Source organism: Nelumbo lutea, chromosome 3 (assembly GCF_056320005.1).
Source record: "Nelumbo lutea isolate HS-2025 chromosome 3, American lotus-T2T, whole genome shotgun sequence".
Classification (NCBI taxonomy): domain Eukaryota; kingdom Viridiplantae; phylum Streptophyta; class Magnoliopsida; order Proteales; family Nelumbonaceae; genus Nelumbo; species Nelumbo lutea.
Genome location: NC_142686.1, coordinates 85,134,056 through 85,156,138, shown reverse-complemented (window position 1 = coordinate 85,156,138; position 22,083 = coordinate 85,134,056). Strand labels below are relative to the sequence as shown.

The 22,083-nt window shown below is 37.9% G+C and overlaps 2 protein-coding genes across 3 annotated transcripts in view; one reads left to right on the top strand and one right to left on the bottom strand.

Moving 5' to 3' along the window:
* LOC148866170 (protein NPG1-like) overlaps window positions 1-11,493 on the top strand; it is a 42,868-nt gene extending 31,375 nt beyond the window's left edge. Inside the window, exons 5-6 of one of the 2 annotated variants that reach the window (XM_088975403.1) lie at window positions 1,624-1,771; window positions 10,693-11,493. In XM_088975403.1, the coding sequence (XP_088831529.1) occupies window positions 1,624-1,771; window positions 10,693-11,012 (468 nt within the window). In that variant the 3' untranslated portion in view covers window positions 11,013-11,493. Of the gene's footprint in view, window positions 1-1,623; window positions 1,772-5,772; window positions 6,189-10,692 lie in introns of those variants that run through there. The other variant, XM_088975404.1, reaches the window with a different exon arrangement.
* A 2,449-nt stretch (window positions 11,494-13,942) lies between these two features.
* LOC148866169 (polyamine oxidase 2-like) lies at window positions 13,943-21,487 on the bottom strand. The gene is made up of 10 exons (XM_088975402.1): window positions 21,012-21,487; window positions 18,774-18,886; window positions 18,556-18,644; window positions 18,321-18,434; window positions 17,822-17,909; window positions 17,213-17,298; window positions 17,017-17,123; window positions 15,336-15,429; window positions 14,808-15,237; window positions 13,943-14,534 (listed from the first exon to the last, which is right to left on the bottom strand). Exons 1-10 carry the CDS (start codon window positions 21,049-21,051, stop codon window positions 14,223-14,225), a joined length of 1,473 nt encoding a protein of 490 aa, XP_088831528.1. The 5' UTR covers window positions 21,052-21,487; the 3' UTR covers window positions 13,943-14,222.
* Window positions 21,488-22,083: the final 596 nt, after the last annotated feature.

The following is a 22,083-nucleotide window of genomic DNA, read 5'->3' as shown; positions in this document are numbered from 1 at the left end:
ACCTTTATTTCCGGTTACCATTCTCCAAGACAAAATTGTCACATTCGGCCTAGGTGTTTTTCAGCATTATCTTGTGAAATGGAAAGGCCACCTTGACACCGATGCTACTTGGATTTCAGAAGAGGAACTTCGTCACCTAGACCCAAATCTATTAGAGCAGTATCATTCCCTTACCTCTCGAGGATAATTCTTTTCTGCTGGGGAGAATTGATGGAGATCACTTTGAAACCAAAACGCCAAATGGAATTCGTATTTATTTTAGGTGTAAATGACATTAATATAGAGTTTGCTCTGATTAATGCAAAATTTGGGTTTAATTGTAAAATTTTCTCTTAGTAGGGGCTATTTGTAATTTTCATATTTGGTAGGGATTTAATTGCATTTTTATATTTGGTAGGGATTTAATTGTAATTTTCAGTTTCTAGGTTTCTTATAAATACACATTATGTTAGGGCTGTTTTATGTTATGTTTGGAGAAATAGTAAATTTTCAAATCCTCTTCTTTGACTTGTCTTATCTCTTCCTTTTCTCTTCTTCCTAATTGTCTTCCTCCTTTTTTAAGGGTGTTGTATATGGTTTTCTATGCATGTGACCAAACCATCTTAGTCTATTTTCTCTCATTTTATCACCTCTTGGAGCTATTGGCTTTTCCTTTGAATGACTACATTTCCAATGCTATCCTTTCTAGATTTGCCCCCTCTCCATCTCAGTATATGCATTTCTTTCTTTTTTTTTTTCAGCAACACAAAGAAGAAATTTTATTGATTATAAAGGGAAAAAGAGAAGATTACAGAAAGGAGTTGTGAAAGGACAGTCCAAAATAGGACTAGCCCCCCAAAAATTACAAATGAGCCCAGAACATATTGTTTCTTTGTACCCCTTGCTTAGCTAAGCTGTTAGCCAAGCTATTTGCAGATCTCCTGATCCATCTGATTTGGATATACAAATCCTTCGAGAGCCATTTGAACCGCCTGAATTCATATTCGAGACGCTCAGTATATGCATTTCTGCTACACTCATTTTCAGACATATTGTTTCTTGACTGCCAACACTGCTCCTTGCAACATTGCTGATCTGACAACTGTTTTATAGATGTTCCCTTTTAACGTAAGTGGTATTGCCTATCACATTGGACTTTGGATGTGCCCTTCCATTTTTCCCATCCTGTTCTAATTCTATGAGCGGCATCCTCCTCAATTCTCCCTTGTGAATTATCAAACAATGGTAATGAAAGAGGTCATATTGAGTTATCTCTTGGTCTCCAATCCTTAGTTTATATTGATATGCACTCCTATTATTATTAAGGTAGGAAGAACAACCCAGCTGCCCTTTATCTTTTACAATCATATCCTATGACAATTCTGCCCAGTACAAATGCTCAATATGAACCCCTTGCATAGCTAATGAGCTAGCCATCCCATTTGCAATTTTCTTAGTCCATCTGAAAGTTCTATTTTATTAAATTTACAGAGCATATATTCTGTTTTGGTCTTACTTATTTTAAAATATCTTGTTTCCAAGGTATTTGTCCATAAACTAATTTTGTATTTAATCATTTATTAGTTTCATAAATTAATACAATGTCATTTCTAAATTACATCATTGTTTTTATTGCTATATTAGGTCGAGGATGATAAGGTCAGTGAGTTTGAAGTTTGGCAAGATCTCGCAAATCTATATGCCAGCCTTTCACATTGGCGGGATGCTGAGGTATGCTTGGAGAAGGCTAAATCACTGAGGCAGTATTCTGCTGCAACATTGCACACTGAAGGTAAGACCTAAAACCTTCATATGCTATAGAAGTTAGTCTCTAAAAAGTTTTCTAAGTGGAAAACAGAGTAATAAATTTTCAGAAAAAGACCAATGGCACTAACCGTTTAGTTGGATTTCTTATTGGAAGAAACCAAAGGGTAGCCACTTAGAAAGGTGGCTGCCATCTATCAAATTGTATCTGACAAATTCACTTTTGACTATGAGGATAGTCTCCAAGGATGAAAAGTATCTGTATATCATGTTGCTTTTATTGTCACTGACATTTTCAGAGAGTTTTGTTGAATGACAATAAGGAAAGAATCCCTGCTGTTGATAAAAATAAAAGGGGATAGAGCCTATTTTTCAGAAGACATCCAATCAACTATTACCTGACAGTTTCCATCCACTTCAATATCATTCCAATCAGAGGTAAAAAGAAATTTTTTACTCCTGAGGTAGTGTCATGAACAAAGCCCTTAGAGATATGTTCCCTCTCTCCCCCAATCCTTCTCTTATTTTCCCAAAGCACACATACACCCATCAAAATTAAACTTGATTCTTCCACTTGTCAAGTGCAACCCAAGCATGTGAAACCCTTGAAGTAGTGTCATCAATTAAACCCTTAGGGAGATACCCTCCCTCAATCAATGCCATACTCTCTCAGATTACATAAGGCATACATACCCATCAACGTTGAACTTGATTCTTCCACTGTCAAGTGCAACCCAAAATGTTAAACCAGCCTTCTTTGTTGATTAAGGCTGGTAACACCCTGATACCTCCTTAAGATGGAAACAAGCAATATAGACTTCTCCAAGTCCATCTCTAGTTGTTACCTGATGTTCCACTCACCAAGACAGTTAATAATAGAAGTAACTTCTTTTTTTTTTTTTTTTTTGATAAATATAATAGAAGGAACTTCTTGCATCATAGATTTTGTCATTCCTCACACCACACTCCAAAAGGTGGTAGCCATTGAATACCTCCACATTACTTTCACCATTTTGGTTGTAGAGGAAGCATTTGATTTTTAAAAAGATCCATAATATCAAGGGGAGATCCCCAAGAAGTATCGAAGGGGTGAAGTGGTTCCATAAAATCAAAACAGAATGGCAAGATATGAATTAGCGGTTGACATCTTCACCATTATTTATAAGTAATGGACATATACTTGAGGGGTAGTGAACCAAGTTTTCTGTTTCTATGGAGCATCTCACCCATAATAATTCTTTTCAAGGTGGGTTTTCCAGCAAAATTCCGTGACTTTAGGAAGAATAGGGCCATCCAATAGAGCCTGAGGGGGAGTAAAATGTAGGGACTCATGAAAGGTCCTGAAAAAAGAAGGAACAGGAGAAAGTGGAGAAGGGGACCAAAAACTAGAATATCCCCTAACCGGAAGAAGAAAAATGTCTTTCAGGGAGTTTGACAAAGGAATAAATGGAAAAGTTAGAAAAAAGTTGACTTGATCTTCCACTTACAACTTCCATGGGTAAAGGAGGAACCTACAAGATATATCTTGTCAAAGATCACTTATCCATATTACTGGGGAAAGTCAACCATCCATTTTTAGGATGTCCTACATCTTTCTGGATTGGCCAGGGGTACAATTTTGTTTTTGATTTTTTAACCCTTGATCAGATATTTAGATTTTTTTTGTTGGGACCAAAGTTTCAGCTAAGATCCAAAAGCATGTTGTGCAATGGAATTCTGGTTGCCCCCAATTTTATATATGCAGTGGCAACCATGGATCTGGCTCAACAATAGATTGGTTTACTAAGTTCTTCCATAATGCAAGTCTCCTTCCTTTCATGCGTATTGGTCCGACAAGCCACTATATCGGTGCATATCGTATAGTATCGGCTATACGGCCTGATACTCAATAGAGGCTTATCAAGGGCGTATCAAACAAGAAACTTATTAACTCATTATTTAAAATGGAGAAGCTGGTGTGTTTTGAACCCAAGTCACCAACACCCGGCACTTAGATGTGTCCTTAGCCACTAAGCCACTTTAACTTATGGCATTTAGTGAAATACATTAGCTTTTACTCACTTTAATGTCCATAATCATTTGAGTTTTATTAACAGGTTTTCTGCTTGTTCGATTTCTCTTCTTCTCTCCCCTTCTCTCTCTTCTCTTTTACATCAAGTTAAGATCTGAAACTGAAATCATCACATGGTATCAGAGCCAGGTTAAGTCAGTCCAGATATGTTAGTAATCTCTCGGTTTTTAATCTCTCAATTTTCTTCTCTTTTTTTTTTTAAGTTGCGTAAAAGAGCTGAAAATGAGTTGCCATATCTTCATTCTCGAGTTTTTAATGTGTTCGGTTGGGTATGAAGTTGTGGTTTCATGTGATTGGTAGAGAACCCTCTACTCGATGGAACGAAGAGGGCTGCAATAGTAGGTTTCGTGGTAGGTGCAGATGTGTGGTTCAGATTAGTGGGTCGAAGGCTTAGTATCAGTCATATGGTGGCAGTTCAGATGTGTGGTACTCTTGTGTGTGATGTGTTTGTGAGGTGCCGAAAGTGACAATAGTGGAGGTTAATTGCTGAAACCTGTGACAGTGTATGTTTCAGCAATGGTCAATCATATGGTGGTGAGTGATTAACGTGAGGAGTGAAGTACACTGTTCTTGGAGTGCGGTGTAGTGATTACTGGGTAAGGCAGGTTGAAACAAAAAAAATTACAGCCATGGGAGATAATGAACATAAGTTGGTTATGATCCCTCAAGACTACTTGAATGTAATTAAATTGAATGGAGAAAATTAAGTACCTTGGGCCAAATCTGTTCAAGTTTTTCTCAAAGCCAAGAAGAAAGTAAAGCATATAAGAGAAGAAAACCCCTAGTTGATTCCCATGGGGGAGGGACTTCTTTTGAAAACTCGTTACTGGGGGGAGGGACAGATGGTTGCGGGATGCGAAATGTGGGGGGATAACACCACCAGTATGGAATCTAAGATTAGTGTAAACTTCAAGTTCTTAAACACAACCAAGGAAATTTGGGATCAAGGAAGCTTTATTCGGGACAGGATAACACCACCAGAGTATATCATCTCTATCAAAGAGTATTTAGTCTACAACAGGGTAACCAGAGTCTTGAAGAATATTATGCTAGTTTGAGAAATTCAGCAACAACAGAGAGAGCAACTTGATGTAAGCAGATTTCTGGTGGGACTAAAGCCTGAATATGAACCAGTGAGGGCTCAGATACTAGGTGGGTCTGCCCTCCCCTCTCTTGACTGTTTGCCCGTCTTCGGAGGATTTCTGTTGGCTCTCCAGAGAACCCCACAATATCCAATAGGACTGCCCTTGCGGTGGCTAGAGGGGGCGGCCATGGTGGTAGAGGAGTAGCTCATCAGGGCCAGGCAGGCCGTGGTGGTAAAGGTGGACACATGTACAATCACGGTGGTGGGCGTGTTGGAGGTCGAGATTTAGGGGGAGCTCGTGGTAGAGGACGTAATCATGGTCCGAGAAAGTGTATGCATTGTGGTATGGATGGGCACACTGTTAATTTTTGCTATAATCTACATGGCCCACCATCATCTTGGGCAAATCATGTAGTGGCAAGTGGTGATATGGAACAAGGGAGTCAATAGACTGGTCCGACACCTTCACCTATAGATGCCTCCGGACAGGAGATGATGAGTATTTCTCGTACTGAATATGAGCGGTTGATCCAGGCTACTTCTCAGCCGAGTACAACAACGCTTGCCTACTCAGGTATGGCTTGTCTGGCATCCAAACCCTCCCACTAGATCATTGATTCTGGAGCTTCCGATCACATGACTAGGACTCTAGGTGTGTTCTCTTCACTTTCTTCATCCTCTACAACCAACAGTCACTCTTGCTAATGGTTCCACTTCTTCCATAAGTGGTATTGGTGATGTTAAAACTAGTTCATTATCTTTGTCTTCAGTTCTGTATGTACCCAAATTGCCTTTTAATCTTATGTCTGTTAGTAAATTGACCAAGTCTCTTAATTGTTCTATCACCTTTTACCCTTCTTCTTGTGTATTTCAGGATCTCAAGACGGGGATGAAGATTGGTGGAGGGCATGAAGCTGGTGGACTGCATTACCTTGATGGTGGTTGTGGTGGTATTTCAACAACTCTTCAGTTGTCTTTCACCCCTCTCCAATGGCATTGCAGACTTCGGCACCCGTCTCTTAAAGCACTTAAGCAACTTGTTCCATCATTGAATGGTCTTTTTACTTTGGGTTGTGAGTCGTGTCAGTATGGGAAACATCATCGGGTTTCCTTCAGTCCTAGAGTCGATTATTGTATGTCGAGTCATTTTTCTTTGGTCTATTCGGACATTTGGGTCCAAATAAAATAGTGTCACACAATGGATACAAGTACTTTGTTATTTTTGTTGATGATTATTCAAGGATGATATGGCTTTATCTTATGAAAGAAAGAAGTGAATTATTTTCTATATTTCGAAAGTTTCATGTTGAAATCCGCACTCAATTTGGTATTCACATTAAGATCCTAAGTTCAGATAATGGTCGAGAATATTTTTATACTCCCTTTCAGCAATATTTAGAACAACATGGTATTATTCATCAATTATCTTGCTCTTGCACACCCAACAAAATTGGGTAGTTGAACAGAAAAATCGCCATCTCTTAGAAACCTCCCGGTCCTTGTTGCACCATATGAATGTACCCAAACGTTTCTGGAGTGATGTGCTTACATCTTGCTTTCTTATTAACAGAATGCCTATGTCCATCCTTGATGGTCAGTTTCCCTTCACTGTTTTGTTTCCTACGTTGTCTCCTTTTCCTCGGTTTTTTGGGTGTGTGTGCTTTGCTCATAATCTTGGTCCCAGACTAGACAAATTAGATGCATGATCTACGAAGTGTCTTTCTTGGCTATTCTAGGACCCAGAAAGAGTACAAGTATTACAATCTCAGTTCTCGACGTTTTGTGTGTCCCGATGTTACTTTCTTTGAGTCGATTCCGTTCTTTTCTGGGTCAGATGTCTCTTCCCCCCATTCCTTCTGCTTCTTTCCTTTTGCTTCCAATTCCTGTTGCAGACCCCATTCCTCTTGTTCCAGTTGTGCCTAAGTCTTCACCTCTAGTGCCACTTCCTCTTGCATGACCACCTATCCATCAAGTGTTTATGCATTGACATGCATCGGCCCCTCCAGCTTCTTCACCGTTGACGGATCCAGAAGTGACATCAACAACACCATCACCCCCTGTTTCTGACCTTGACCTTCTCATTGTCATGCGGAAAGTTTAACGTAGTTGTACCCTTCATCCTTTGTCCAGTTATGTTTCTGTTTCTCACCTATCTCCTTCCCATCGACAATTTGTTTTGTTGTTATCTTCTATTTCTGTTCCTAAGGATGTCTAGGAAACCCTTATTTCTTTGGGGTAGCGTCAGGCGATGGAAGAAGAGCTCTCCGCTCTAGCTCGTAACCATACATGGGATCTCACCACTCTTCCCCCAAGTAAGCATACTGTAGGATGTAAGTGGGTATATACAGTCAAGTATTTGCCTGATGGTAGTGTTGAGGGATTGAAAGCTCGGTTGGTTGCCAAGAATTATTCACAGTTATATTGTATTGACTACACAGAGACCTCTCCTATTGCCAAGATTGGTTATGTTCGTGTTTTGATCTCCTTAGCTGCTATACATAATTGGCCCTTGTTTTAGCTTGATATTAAGAATGCGTTTTTGCATGGTGATCTTCTTGAAGAGGTGTATATGGTGCAACCACCTGGGTTTGTTGCTCAGGGGGAGGATGGTACGGTGTGTAGGTTCAAGAAAGCTATTTATGGACTTAAACAATCCCCTCGTGCTTGGTTTGGCAGATTCAATGAAGTCGTAAAGAAGTTTGGCATGAAACAATGTTAGGTTGACCATTCAGTGTTCAACTATGACTCTGATGCGGGGAATATTTTGTTAGTGGTTTATGTTGATGATATTGTTATTACTGGCAATGATAGGCTCGGGATTGACAGGTTGAAAACATTTATGCATGATCATTTCCAAATAAAAGACCTTGGCAAATTGAAATACTTCTTAGGGATAGAATTGGCAAGGTCCAAGTATGGTATTAATTTTGCCAGAGGAAATATGTTCTTGATCTATTGGAGACAAGCTTATTGGGTGTCAAACCAGCGGAAACACCCATGGAATTGAATATCAAGTTGAGTAGTGGTACAAGTGAGGAGTTTGAAGATCCAAGAAGGTACAGAAGGTTGGTGGGTAAGCTAAACTTTCTAACTATCACTTGGCCAGATATCTCATCGTAGTGTGTGGTGAGTCAATCATGCACAATCCTCGGGTTCCACATCGGGACATGGTCCTAAGGATTGTAAGGTATTTGAAGGGAGCTCTTGGTCATGGCTTGCTATATAAGAGTGGTGGAAATATTGAAATAGAGGAATATACAGATGCTGATTGGGCTGGATCTATATCTGATAGAATGTCTACTACAGATTATTGTGGTGGCAAACCGTGGTGGCAAGAAGTAGTGCAGAAGCCGAATACAGAGCCATGGCACATACAACTTGTGAACTAGTGTGGCTGAGAAATCTCCTACAGGAGATGAGGTACTTGATTATCACTCCAATGAAACTATATTGTGACAACCAAGGTGCAATTCACATCTCCTCTAACCTAATTTTTCATGAGAGACAAAACACATAAAGGTTGATTGTCACTTTGTGAGAGAAAAGGTTCTTAGCGGAATGATAAGTACAACATATGTTAATACAGGGAGTCAATGGACAGACTTGTTCACCAAATGGTTGAATCGGGCAAGAGTGGATTACATATGTAACAAGTTGGAACTATATGATATATATCCTCCAACTTGAGGGGGAGTGTTATTGTCGACTAAAGAATGATAGAATAGCCATTTGAGTTTATTAATATGTTGTGTCTTTTAGTGAGCGTTAATGTGTCCCAACTTAAATAGGGGCATAAAAGACTTTTTCTATTTATTTTAGTAAACTATATATCCTGGCCGACCTAAGAGAGAATTTGAACTATTCTCTTCTCTTGTAGTCGAACAGGTTTTCTTCTTCTTATCTATCTCTCTCTCTTACTTTCTCTTTTACATCAAGTTAAGATCTGAAACTAAAATCATCACATCTATGATCTTGATACGATGCCTCATCCTGCCTAGAACTAGATTGACCATCAAAATGGAACATGTTGGAAAAAGAAATATGGAAGAAGACAACTCACTAGGAAAATATTAGTGGATGAAGTTCGGATAAAGATGACCGACGTGGGAACTGTGCTCTCTTGACCTCACAACTATCCTACACCGAGTTCTCTCGGCCTCAAGGCTACCCTATACAATAAAACAGGTGAAGAATGGGCCCCCTTGTCTATTTATAAAGAGCACCAATGGACCAGATTCAAGAAGATCTAAGGGTTGGGAGGGCAACTCTTCACCTCCTCATTGTTGCATATATCAACTCGAAACTTGATCCTGTAGTTTAATGTGAAGCGTCACGTTCGTCTGCTCTTAATAAAGCGTGTGAGTCTGGCTCCAAGTTGCATATATACTTAAACAAAGAGAATCGACACTCCTCTCCAATTTGATCCTTGATGTGCTACTTGGACCGCATGATGTTGTAGCTCGGAGTACAAAGAGGAACTTCAGACCAGAGCTTTCATCAAGACACGTCAGTCGGACACTACTTCCTTCGGTTGGATCAACACTTGCAATTCTTGTGCCAGGCATCCCAACGGGGGGGGGGGGCAATTGATATGCCCTGAATTACTCACCTATCAAGAATTGACATGTGGTGCTGATTTTTAATATGAACAGACAAAACTTCAAATAAACCAATGAGATCATCTCGGGTTCACCAAGCACACCTACTCAATTACCGAAGGCACTGAGCTGAGATGTTCAAAAAATGGTGGGTAGGTAATTAAAATGCCAATTGGCAATCCAAAGCAACCAAATGGTCCCATGTAGCCACACCGACTAAACATTGCCACATTAGTGGAAGAGTTGGGCCCCATTCTGATCCACATATACTAAAACGTGTCAATTCTCAGCAAGACAGGTAGCCCGAGGTCCTAGACACTTGTTCAAACTCTGTCCCTCCCAAGGTTCAGGTATCTTCCCTATAAATAAGTGAGCATTCTGATCCACATATACCTTCACTCACTGCAGGGCCTCTGACCTTTTACTGTGCTGCAGGGTAAAATACAGGCCATGGTGTACCTCCACCTGAAGTTCGACACAGCCAAAGCCTTCTCTTACCCTAGTGATTTTGAAAATCATCAATGCTTATATATGCAAGTACAAATTATATCTTGCATATTATTTGTTACATTATGTACTTAAATCTAATATATTTATATGCATTATTTATGATATGGTTTACATTATAATCTTATATACAAGTTTTGTATGTATATTTTTTATATAATTCAGCCAGGGAAAACTGGACAGACTAAGCCAGGCCAGAAATTGCCACATCCACCCTCCTACCTACCCTAAAGAAAAAAAAAACAACAAATGGAGCTGATACAATTATTTTCATGTACTGCATACATGCTATATACCACACATGACACATCTGAAATATTCTGAGTAACCCACCTGGACTGTCATGATGTTCTAAAAGCCTGTTGTACCATATCCTTGTATCCAGTACAAGAATAAAGAACTGTATGGCTACATTGCTAAGAAAACAAAATAAAATGGTTACAAATATATTTTATATTTGAATTAGACCATATTTATAATCCGATTTTTTGAGTAGCCTCAGTCGTTCTCTGTTTATTTTACCCAACCAACTGCCACTAGGCTGGTTGTGTGCAATGAATCAGATCCTCCAAACCATTTTTAAGATATCTTGTAAAATTTTGCAATTCCCATCCTCTCAAAACCCCCCATTTTCTATGAATTGTAAAGTTTAAATGATTTCTTTTTTGTTTTACAATGAATTATACTAGGCTTTATGAATGAGGGACGTGGACAAATCCAAGAAGCATTGGCTGCTTATAGTAATGGCCTCTTACTGGACCTAAGTTATGTGCCTTCCAGGGTCTTCATGGGTGCATTGCTTCGGAAAATGGGCCCAAAGGCATTACCTGTAGCAAGAAGCTTCCTATCAGATGCATTGAGGCTTGAACCCACCAACCGTGCAGCTTGGTATCACTTAGGAATGATTCATAAGGATGATGGAAGAATAGCTGATGCTTGTGACTGCTTCCAAGCAGCATCTATGCTTGAAGAAGCGGATCCAATTGAAAGTTTCAGTTCAATTTTGTGAGTGGGTGTTCTGCTGTTTAATCTCCCAAGCATTTACCAGTAAATTGCAGAAAGTTTCAGTTATGTTTATTTATCTGTGTCCATGGCAATTTGACAAGCCCAATGTATAGGTAAGTTCTGTCATCTCATGCAGGGTTTCATTCTTACTACAATTGTTCTCCTGCTTCACTATTTGCCTGTAAGGAAATGGGTAAATAATTGGAAATGAGAGAAAAGAAAAATCATCTGATTGGTCAAACTGTGAGAGGATGTATGTACAATAGAGATTTCAAGGCTAGGGTTTCACATTTAATAGCAATATCCATCTTGTTGCTCCAATGTAAAAGCATATGGAGGATTGCTGTGTGAAATTATTTAGATATCCATAACATATTCATTTTCTTTGTAATTATTGCTTGAAATAACATTGTAGTTTAGCATAGGCTTCTAACTCTTGGAATTGAGCCAAGTCAATTTTAACTTACTAGCTGCTTGTTTCACAATTCACTGCTATCATTTCTATCAACATTATTCTCTAATTTTTTTTTTATTTGTAGCACTTAGTTTACTTATTTTGAAATTGGCATGAGTTTGACATCTGCTGCAAATATGGTTGCAGCATCTTTTGTGACTGCCCAATAAAACAAGGACGAATTAGCTATAGAAGGCATCACCCAATGTTGGACTGAATGTACTGAATACGAACCTAACATTGTTGGAAACAAGGAAACGCTAAAAGTATATCATACCTACTTTGAATTTAAAGAAAATAGGTGTTTTATTGTCGGTTGCAAAGCAATGGTGCAACATGGTGGCAGAATGTGAGCTCTTTTCTTCTTGGGTAAAGGAAGATATGATAGGATCATAGGATGAGAAATCTATGTTGGCGGTTCTGGAACAAGCAAAATCCCCTTTTCTTTGAACAGACCAACTAGTCAAGTTCCAGCCCCAATATGGTTGGCTGATGTAAACAAGACATGGCAAATTTATGTATCTCACACGCCAAAATGGTTCCAATCATTTTGTTCAGTACCTACTGTACAATAAAAAATGAGCGATGAGATTGCATTTACATCATTCATGCATGAATCGCACAATCGATACATTATTTTGTATTGTTTAATTAAAACAAAATACATCGTCATTTTGTCGAACAATTGGTAAATTTTCTGAATGATTCCACCTTTTTTTTATTTAAATCCAGGATTGAACACCACCTTACATTGTCATTAATTAGGCATTATAGGCTGTGTTTGGTTCTTGATTTTAAAAAGGACGATATGATTCAAAAGATGTACCATTTTTTTATAAAATAACAATGCATAACCAGAAAATGAAAAAGCTGTTATTATGTCAGTGGTTTTTTTTTTCAACCATAAGATGAGTATTGATCATGACTCACATGTACTTTCACACGCCATATGGTTGTCATGTCATGCTTTCATCAGTAAACCATGTTTTCTAAGTTTGTACTTAGAACACAATAAACTGGCGGCACTTCACCTAAAATCGTTAACCAATTAGAAACCCACGCTAAATTTGAATGCATACCAATTGATTGAATATCAACGGATGATAGTATACCAGTTATTGGTAATCAATTTTCTCTAAGGACCATACCTTTTGGATACTATAGTCAGACACAATTACTGTGTGAAATAAGTGGTTTTGCTAGTTCTGGAACAACGGTTGCAGGTTTCAAAACCACAAACAATGTCGTCAAAGACATGAAATAGGATTTTTCATTGTGAGAGAATAAAAGCCTAATCAGGGATCTCACCTAACAGCATGAGCTTTTTAGGTTGATTAGTTCATTCAGAATATCATATTTGATCAAGTGGTCCAGTGTTTGATCTTCATTATCTCCCCTATAATTAATTAAATTTTAGTACAAGGTATGGGTGGACCTGTACTTGTCCATGTTTCAAGTCCAATAGCCATTGCATGAGTTGGCATGTTGGAGAATGAAAACCTAATTAGGGATCTCACCTAACAGCACAAACTTTTAGGTTGAATGATACCTTGAGATTCATCATAAACCAACAAAAAATAAAGGGATAAATAGACTGCAATTCACCTCAAAAATCTGAAATTACAGCCCCCCTCCTATAAACTGCATCCTACATGTGGATTTGGCATCAATCTACAGTCAGGACCGTGGGCAAAAATAAAACAACCAGCAACAGAATACGCTTGCAATGGCACAAATAGCTTATTCGTGTCTAAGTTCATTTTATCCAAAGAAAAGGGAACTTTGTCCGCATATCACAGAAGTTTCTTTGCCTAGCTATTGATTTTCTGGTTGAGAACTCGTAAGAGATACCCCCAGGTCTAGAGGTTGGTTTCCATTGATTCATGTACGCAACCCTTCTATCTAGATTCTAGTCTAGTTTTGCTTATATAATTTTAATTTTAAAGAGAAAAAGATAGAATGGCAGAGCACCAACATGCATTTAAAGTATCTAGTCACTTGGTAGGTCAAAAGGGACACATACCACTAGACACGTGGTCACAATAGACAATGGAGTGGTTAGTGGTTCAAAATTCAAACAAGTGAACAGGTCTATAGTGGATGGATTATGTCAACCCAAAGCATTATTTGAGATTCCTTTATTCTGTTACCACTAAGAGGATTGATTGGAAAAATCTACCCACATAATTGATTGAACCATTATTTTCCTCATTCAGAGAGAACTGAGAACGAAAGGATACTGTTCAAGTTTTTGGCAATTTCGGAAAGGTCACTGAAGGATGAGGAGAAGATAAGAAGTTAGTTGACCATATAAACGTCTTCCAAGTGAATTTTTCAACGAGGGGAAGGACCCCTCTCCCTTTTACATGTGAATTACACATAAATTTATTTGCAAGGCAGCCTGAACAACAGACAAATTCAGTGAGCTGAACAAAACGAGAATTTCAACATAATCTGAAGAGATGAAACCAGAGGCAATGTGTCTTAAAATCTCGTATTATAGTAGTAATCTATTTATCTGCTGCAGTCCAATAATAACAACTATAACTCCCTCTTATGAAGTGGGCGTATTTCTCGAGAAACAGTCTACATACTGAAGAAAATAAGTCCACATACTCAGAGACACACACACACTAGCTTACTCGACAATGAAAACACATCACTTGGAAATGCCTGGGAAATCCTAAGAAAACAATGGATTTCCCATGTTTACATGGATTCCAATAAAAAAGGCTATCCAGATTTACGTAGATTAATTAATTACATCCGAGAGATGAGAAGAGGGACAGACACAGATGCCATCTCTTCACCCATGACAGGGTTGAACAAATCCAACTGTCCGTACCTTTCCAGGACACGCATTCTGCAGTCCTCGGCAGCCATCAGTCCAGTGGAGAATGCTCCATGGACAGACCCTGGATAGGCCATACTTGTTGCCTCCCCAGCAAAGAAGAGATTGTCTACAGGAATCCTTAGCCTCTCATACAGATCATGGGATTTCCCTACTCTATCATAGCTATATGATCCAAGCGAATTGACATCCGTTCCCCAGTGAGAGACAAGATATTGAATCTGCAAAACAAAATTCCAAAGTTAGAAATTGTTAGCAACCGTTCTCAAGGCACTCAAGACATTCATAGCAGTCTTCAAGGGTGAAAAAATAAATTTCCTACGTTGTGCTTGCCTGCAAAATAGAATATCAGGGTAAAATCTCCTATGAAAAACGAAACATTTTGGCTCATTGGGGAAAATTCCTATTGGTCCAGTTAGTTGCATTATCAAGGTTAATCAGGAGGTGTTTGTGGAATGGAAAGATTAGGTGCCAGAGGTTTTAAAGCAACGTACTGGTTCACAAGCATCAGGAAGTATCTTCTTGAGTTGCATAAATGCAAAATTTGCAGCAGCTTCATCAGACATCTTCTCAATGTCTTGGGCGAGCTGTCCTGCAGGCATATACACAAGGACAGGATGACCTGTTGCTTTGTGAAGATTTAGGAAGTAGCTGCATCCATATGTAGTAGAAGCAACCACTCCTAAGAACTCCACATTTGGCCAGAAAATCTTGTCAAAGTGTAGAACTATCTTGTTCTCTATCCCAATTCCAAGGCCTTCTATGGCTTCTTCTTTCCATTCTGGTAGCCTTGGTTCGAACTCAATGATTTTGGCTTTCAATACTCCAAGGGGAACAGAAATAACAGCTGCATCGGCTACAAATGTTGTACCATCCTCAGTGATGACTTGGACTCCATTATATCGTCGAACAACCTTTGTAACCCTGATAACCAGACATGGATAATCAAATGTCAGCTGATTGAAGTTCATAAGCAGGATATAGACCCACATTCACCATTAATTGGATCGACCAACTAATACCTGTGGCCTAAACGAATGTCAAGACCTTTAGCAAGAGTGTTTATAACTGGGCGGTAACCCCGAACCATTAGTCCATGGCCACCTGGAAGCAGTACTTCCTGTATGAGATAAAAAGAAAAGTTAATTTAAGTGTGCAATGAAGCTCTGTCTCAAAAATTTGAAGAGTTCTCTTGAGTAACATACTCCTTAGGATCCACACCCATTGAGTGGTCTCCGCGATTCATGTGGGGTAAGTCCCAAGAACCATTCAACAGTATGGACCTAAGTAGTGCTTACTTTCAGAAAAAAAATCCATATAGTTTAGTCTGTCATTCAAAAAGAAACAATAATTTTGGAAGACACATGACTACAGGTGAAGTGATTAAAGAGTAAAGTTAATTTTCGAAGCAAAATAACCAGATATGACAGAAAAACAGTGTAGTAGTATGGTGAGTAGCAACAAAAAGATATTGTCCATATACATTTTATTTCATTTGTCATGTTTTTTCCTAGATATTATGGTTTAGAAATAGTCAACCTACAAAAAAAGATAGCATATTCTTGTTACTTTGCAGTTATCCTTTAGTGTAGTTTAATGGCAGCAAATTCTTTTCTATAATTACCAAACAGCGGCAGATGGACAAACACCGCATTATTTTTTTGTTGTTTGGTGAGTGTTGTTAAGTAACAGATCCTCATACTTGTACTACTTATAAGGCAAAAGCTAACTATGACACTAAACAGTCGAAGGCATTCAGTAACTATCACTGTATCACCTTCCTTCCATTATTAGACTTCGACTAGGTTTTATTGTTTCCTTCTTTTTCTTATAGGCTATTGTTTGCCTTCTTGGGCTTGCACACATAAAAAGAGGGTATATAATCTTTGACCAGAAAGCAGGGTGCCCTCATGTGGTGCCAGATAATTCATGAATTTTTTTTTTCTTTTTAATGGACTTCTAGCAGTACGGCTAAAAAACTCTGTTCCATAACATCAGAATATTACAACTTCCTACAAGAGAAGGGAAACCATAAGATACACAGAGTTACTGATAAAAAAATAAATTAATTAAACCATGTTATCTCCTTGTATGCCGATAATTTAAGGCACAAGATCTATCTACAAAAAAACAGTACATTTCAACTGACATTTCGCATAACTAATTAATAGAACTTACGGGACAAAAATAATACAGTACCACATTTTTCTCTGTAAAACCTTTCTTTGTAGTTAATAGGAAGTTCATTAAAAAGAAAAAGCAGGAACCTTTTTTTCTTGGAGAAGAATCCAATTTTATTAATAAAAACTAAGGGCAGTGTACTAATACAAGGAATATGCTCTACATGTAGGAGCAACCCTTTGTGTACAATGGAGCTTTCTGCTTTCCCAATCCCAAAGCACTTTGCAGACAGGCCTTGCCTATTGCAGGTCCCCAGTATCCTTTTTCTGTAAACTCATTAATGATATACACCTAAAAGATTCCGACACAATTTCTAATACCATAAAAGATCATTGTACTCACCAAATATATCCATGGCATCTAAGACGCACCTATGTATTTTACTTTTCAACAAAGTGAAATTTAAATTATATATTTTATCCATACATGTAATCAAAATAAATGCCAAATAAATGTCTCACATAATGGTAACCACTAACAGTCATTGAAGTTATTCATAAAATATTTTGGTCAATAGAAGACTTGCCTGATCCCAGCCATTAAGTGAGATGGTATCTGCATCTGCAGCAAACCAACCTTCCATTCTACACAAGTACCACTGCAATACCTTGTAAGCAAGACCTTCTAGCCTGCAACAGAAGTCACAATATATAGATGTCTTTAATTACCAAGGTAAGTAAATATCTCATAACCAATGGAAATGAATAAATAAACAAACCTCAGATCTGGCCGCCTTTCAAAAACAATTGAAACAGCACGGCTTATTGATATGTCATCACTCTGCTCCTGCCTCACTTTGTCTGTCTGGAAACATTAAATATAAAAAAAAAAATAAGAAAACCATAAAGAGATAAAACCAGCAACCCATGAGCAGATAAAATCAGCAAGCTACATACATATGAGAAAGTTCTCACATCTTGTTGTGAAGCTACATACATATGAGAAAGTTCTCACATCTTGTTGTGAAGGTATTACCATACAACTTTCAATCTTAAATATTGTGTTGATCACCATATTCATGTTAAATAAATAATGTGAAGACATTTTTTTATCAAAAAATCTATCAATTATGGTGCATCTTATATATTCTTTTACCCTTCATCAGATTATTCCAAGTGTATTCCTATTACACTGCCTACAAGCTTATGATATAAGAAAAAAGAAGCTAATGCTATAAAAATATAACCATATGAATGTATTTCATGCTAGAGACATCATATCAATGCTGGAGATTGATACAATCATGCAAGTTTATGTTCCCTAGTAATTTTGTATGCACCTGAAGCACATGCACATATGGCAATAATGAAAAGATGAAAAGGCATACCTCTTTTAAAATGTTCTCAAATGCTTCACCAACCTTTGTCACCAGTTCTTGAGGAACTTGATTCCCATTGGTATCAAAGAGTGCATAGCTGCAAATGAAAGATAGAGGCAGAATACATAATAAGAACCCAGCCAGTCCATTCACATATACATGTTAATTTTCTTTATCATGGAGCAGCATGAAGTTCCAAACACCAAGAGAATAAAAATGTAAAGGGGGGCTACAATAAGTGGGTAGACTATCTTTTCAACAGGGCAACCAATCAATCAGCTTGATAGGGATTCTTAACCAAAATTCTGTTTGCGCTCGGCACTATAATCCATCAAATAATTTTCATTTACCACATGGATAACACAGTATCACCAAGCTAAACTAGGATGAAGACTATGATTCAGGGGCTACACCATTACTCCTTTAGCTTGTTTGCATGCAAGTCAAGTGGAAAATGGCTACGAAACATATATCATAAACAGAAACGAAGTCAAAATAAAAGTATTACCTCTCCAAATCATGGTCATACAGTACAGAGTTATCTCCACTAGTACGATAGAGAGGGAGTCCGAGTCTTCCAATCACAGGTGCCAAAGGATTCTCTTTGCAAACTCCGTGCAACCTGGTGCATGATGTATACAAGATACAAAGCTTAAAATCCCATTACAACTGAGAGGTGACATCCACATTTGCATCAAAGGATATGTGGATTATACAAAAGAACAACAAGAAAAGAAGCATACCATGATGCACCCAAGTCAACAGGAAAACCAAAACTATAGTCGGTGTATACACGACCTCCAATTCTATCCCGTGATTCCAACAAAACAACCTGTGAGAAATACTAGATCAGGTTGACAAGAAAAGGAGCAATACATGTTACATGTGTAAAAATTTCCGTGAAAGTGTGGCGGATGGATATAGTAGAGTGATATAGACAATGCAAGCGAAAATCTCTTACCTGAAAGGAGGCATCATGGAGAGCACGAGCAGCGGCAATACCAGAAAAGCCACCACCTATGACAATGACAGAAGGTGAGGATTGCCTTCCCCCAACAGTTGAGTAGCAAGCAGCTGCAATAACAAGGACAAAGCTAGATTTAGACTTGTGGGGTAAAAAGGCTAGAAATTGTTAAAATTTCTATATTATAAATCACTTTGAAATAAAAACTAAAAATCACTTGTCAATGTTCATCACAGTCATTATAGTTTGAGTTACAATAAATCCTTGGAATTTAACCATGAATTGGAAACACTGCTATGTAATCTGAAGCATACAACTATTATGTTCACCTTTAAAATCATTTCCTGAAAGATGCCCTAGAATTTTAACCAAAATTGTTCAACGACCATACACCATGTTTTTTATTTCAAGTACTAAAAAAGTGAAGTTCTTCCAATACTTACCAGTCAATTTAGTCACTAACATCTTTAATTTAAGAATATTAGCAGTTCAACAATGAGAATTGCATATCAAATTCTAGGAAAAGGAATTTATGTCAAATTCACACAACTTAGATTCTGTTCATGAAATTGTAGTCATAATATGTTAAAATTTGCAGATACTTTGTCATTATGTAGTTTTTTTTTTTTTTTTTTATGGATCGCCATAATGTAGTTTTGTTAAAATGAACTAACAACCAGAGAGTTTATGTCATCTACCCATTGTTTCTTCTCCAACAATATCACACAATTAATTGAGAAAATTGGAAGCAACCGTGTATGGGTTACAAAGAAATTTATGTCAGTTATTGTTTTTTGAAACCTTAAAAACTATAAATGACTTCTAAAATATTAAACAGAGGTGCAAATTGCCCAATGTATTTGGCAAAGTCGGTTCCAAATTTAGCTGTTAGACAAAATTTTCATGGAAACAATGTCACGGCTCAAATGGAAACAAATCTTCCCAACATCACCTTATGTTCACACCATCTTGCCATAATCACTTTTACCTTCATTTGCACTAAAAAAATATTAAAAACATCATGGGCTGTTATTTGCCAGGAAGCACCACATCCTATCTAGAAAAAGAAAAAATGATGTGATAAACCACATCCGACATAAAATATATATCAGAAAATGTCAAGAACACCATGTAAGTGGAAATGGGGATTCTAGTAATCCATAGTGGGGTCTGATGCAGACAGGAAACTATATAAGCGGCTTGCGACCCCACCAAATGGATAAAACCATTACTTCTGGAGGTTTCAGCACACAGCAGGGTATTGTTCTAATATGGAGTGGAGGACTGTACTAGTTCACAGGGCCGTTCAACAGAAACTGTTCAAAATTTCCACGTCACTTCTCTACAAGGTAGTCTCTGCAAACTACAAAGTACAAAACTGAAGGGCAAAGAACCCTCAGAACTTTTGCAATCAAGCATGTATATATATATGCATGCACGTGGATACTTTTAGTGTTTGAGAATGATACAGAGTAGTGCCAGAAATTCTAAAAGAAGATAAACAGCGCTATTAGTTCTAGACAATTTTATTCATTTTTTTCTGGGTGTGTGTATACGTACGTATGCAGTCTAACAAAGCACTGCAATCTGTTAACCCAGAAGGCCATTGTCAACTTTTCAAGGTCCCAACTACATCTGTTGAATTACAGAGTGTTATGATCATTTTTAATCCAGGGGTTCTAAAACCTTGGATCTTCTCGTCTGTAACGCCTGACGAAGTGATAATGCATGCTGCTATGTGTATATGGATGTATGCATGACATGAATTTATATACAAGGGACAAGTATACCTGTAAATACATATACAAAGCTACCCTATACGTATGCATGCACACCCTGAATGCCTAAATGCACGGTAAGAGCATCCATGTGTCTATGCATGCATGTTGTCCCGCGTCATATCCATCATCGTTCTCAAAGTGCATGGAGGGCGAGAAAATTTACCGGTTTAATAAAACATCAACCATGAAACATAATAAAAGCCAGTCAAAAAGCACCCAAATACAAGGATCGTGTGTCGACATGCATGTTTCGATTTTTCAAAGGGAGAGAAAGAGTAAAGGAAAAGGGGAGAAACAATTGAGTAAAGCAAGATTTTTAAGAACGATCAGGCCCTAAGAAATTGAAAGCAAGCCAATAAAACGAACAAACAGCAGAGATTCCACTGACAAACAGAAAATAATCTCAAACCATGAAAAATCTTGGAAAACAAAGAAGGAAACTTTTGGAACGAACCTCTCTTCAATTGGCGATTACTCTGATATCTCGACTCCATATTGTTCTGAATTTAATCTAGGCTCCAATGGCTTCTCAAATTTAAACAAGGCAGGAGGCAACTGAGGCGAATAATGGAGGATAAAAATCAAGAGGCAGGTGATGAAATGGTTCGAATTCGAAGAAATCCCCAGGTTAACGAACCAGCTCATGCGTATAAGACAACAAACAGACGCACCGATCACGACCGTCGGGAACTCACGCCGGATTTCGACCAATCACGCCGAAATTTGGCTTATTCTACCGGAATAATTCGATCTCTCCCATCAAACCAATGCTATAACTAAGATTCTCAAAATATTTTAGCAAACTCTTAGGGTTTTTAAGCTGGTCAGATCAGCAAAGGAAAAAACACGAGAGAATCAGAGAATCGGAGGGAGAGAGAGAGACGTGACACCCAAACGAAGATGTGATCTCTGGTACCTCTCTTCCTACCTTTTGGGCTGCTTTTATAGTGTTGTCTTTTGTTAGGTAAAATTTTTTATTTATTTTATTTCTTTTTCTAATGTGATCTCTGGAAATTTCCTACTCCAGTAAAAAAATATATATTATCGAAATTTGATAAAAAGTACACCGTTGGATCATAAAGATCCACTGTTACTTTAGAAAATAAAACCACATAGATCTAAACCTCGGAGCCGTCCGATCTGCAGACAAAAGTTGTATAATCAATACCACAAGATTGGAAGAAGATTCCACATGAGCGGCTAGATCGATGTCTACCAATTGTTATGTATTTAATTTTAAGGGTTGAATAAGGACGGAAATCTTATCTACCTTATTTTTCTGGTTGGTAAGATGGAAATCTACTCATGGCCCGGATTCAGAGGCGGTGTTTTGTCGCGTGACATAACATCCCAAATTCCCTATCATATAATTAAATGCAATAATATAGTAGTAAAAGGGCTATGGTTAGTAAAGCGCCATACTATCACGAATGACAAATCTGGAATCAATCAGCGCAAGTGGGTTCCGTTTATTCAAGATGTACGGTTTAAGATGCATTCGTCTTAATTATAATATTAATAATTAT

What these genes read in the sequence shown, in the direction of transcription:
- LOC148866169 (XM_088975402.1), bottom strand. Translation starts at nt 21,051, where the DNA reads ATGGAGTCGAGATATCAGAGTAATCGCCAATTGAAGAGAG. An exon ending in GACATTCGTTTAGGCCACAG is followed by an intron (nt 15,238 to 15,335) that starts GTATTAGTTGGT and finishes TCTGGTTATCAG; the next exon opens with GGTTACAAAGGTTGTTCGAC. An exon ending in TTCCTGATGCTTGTGAACCA is followed by an intron (nt 14,535 to 14,807) that starts GTACGTTGCTTT and finishes TTTGTTTTGCAG; the next exon opens with ATTCAATATCTTGTCTCTCA.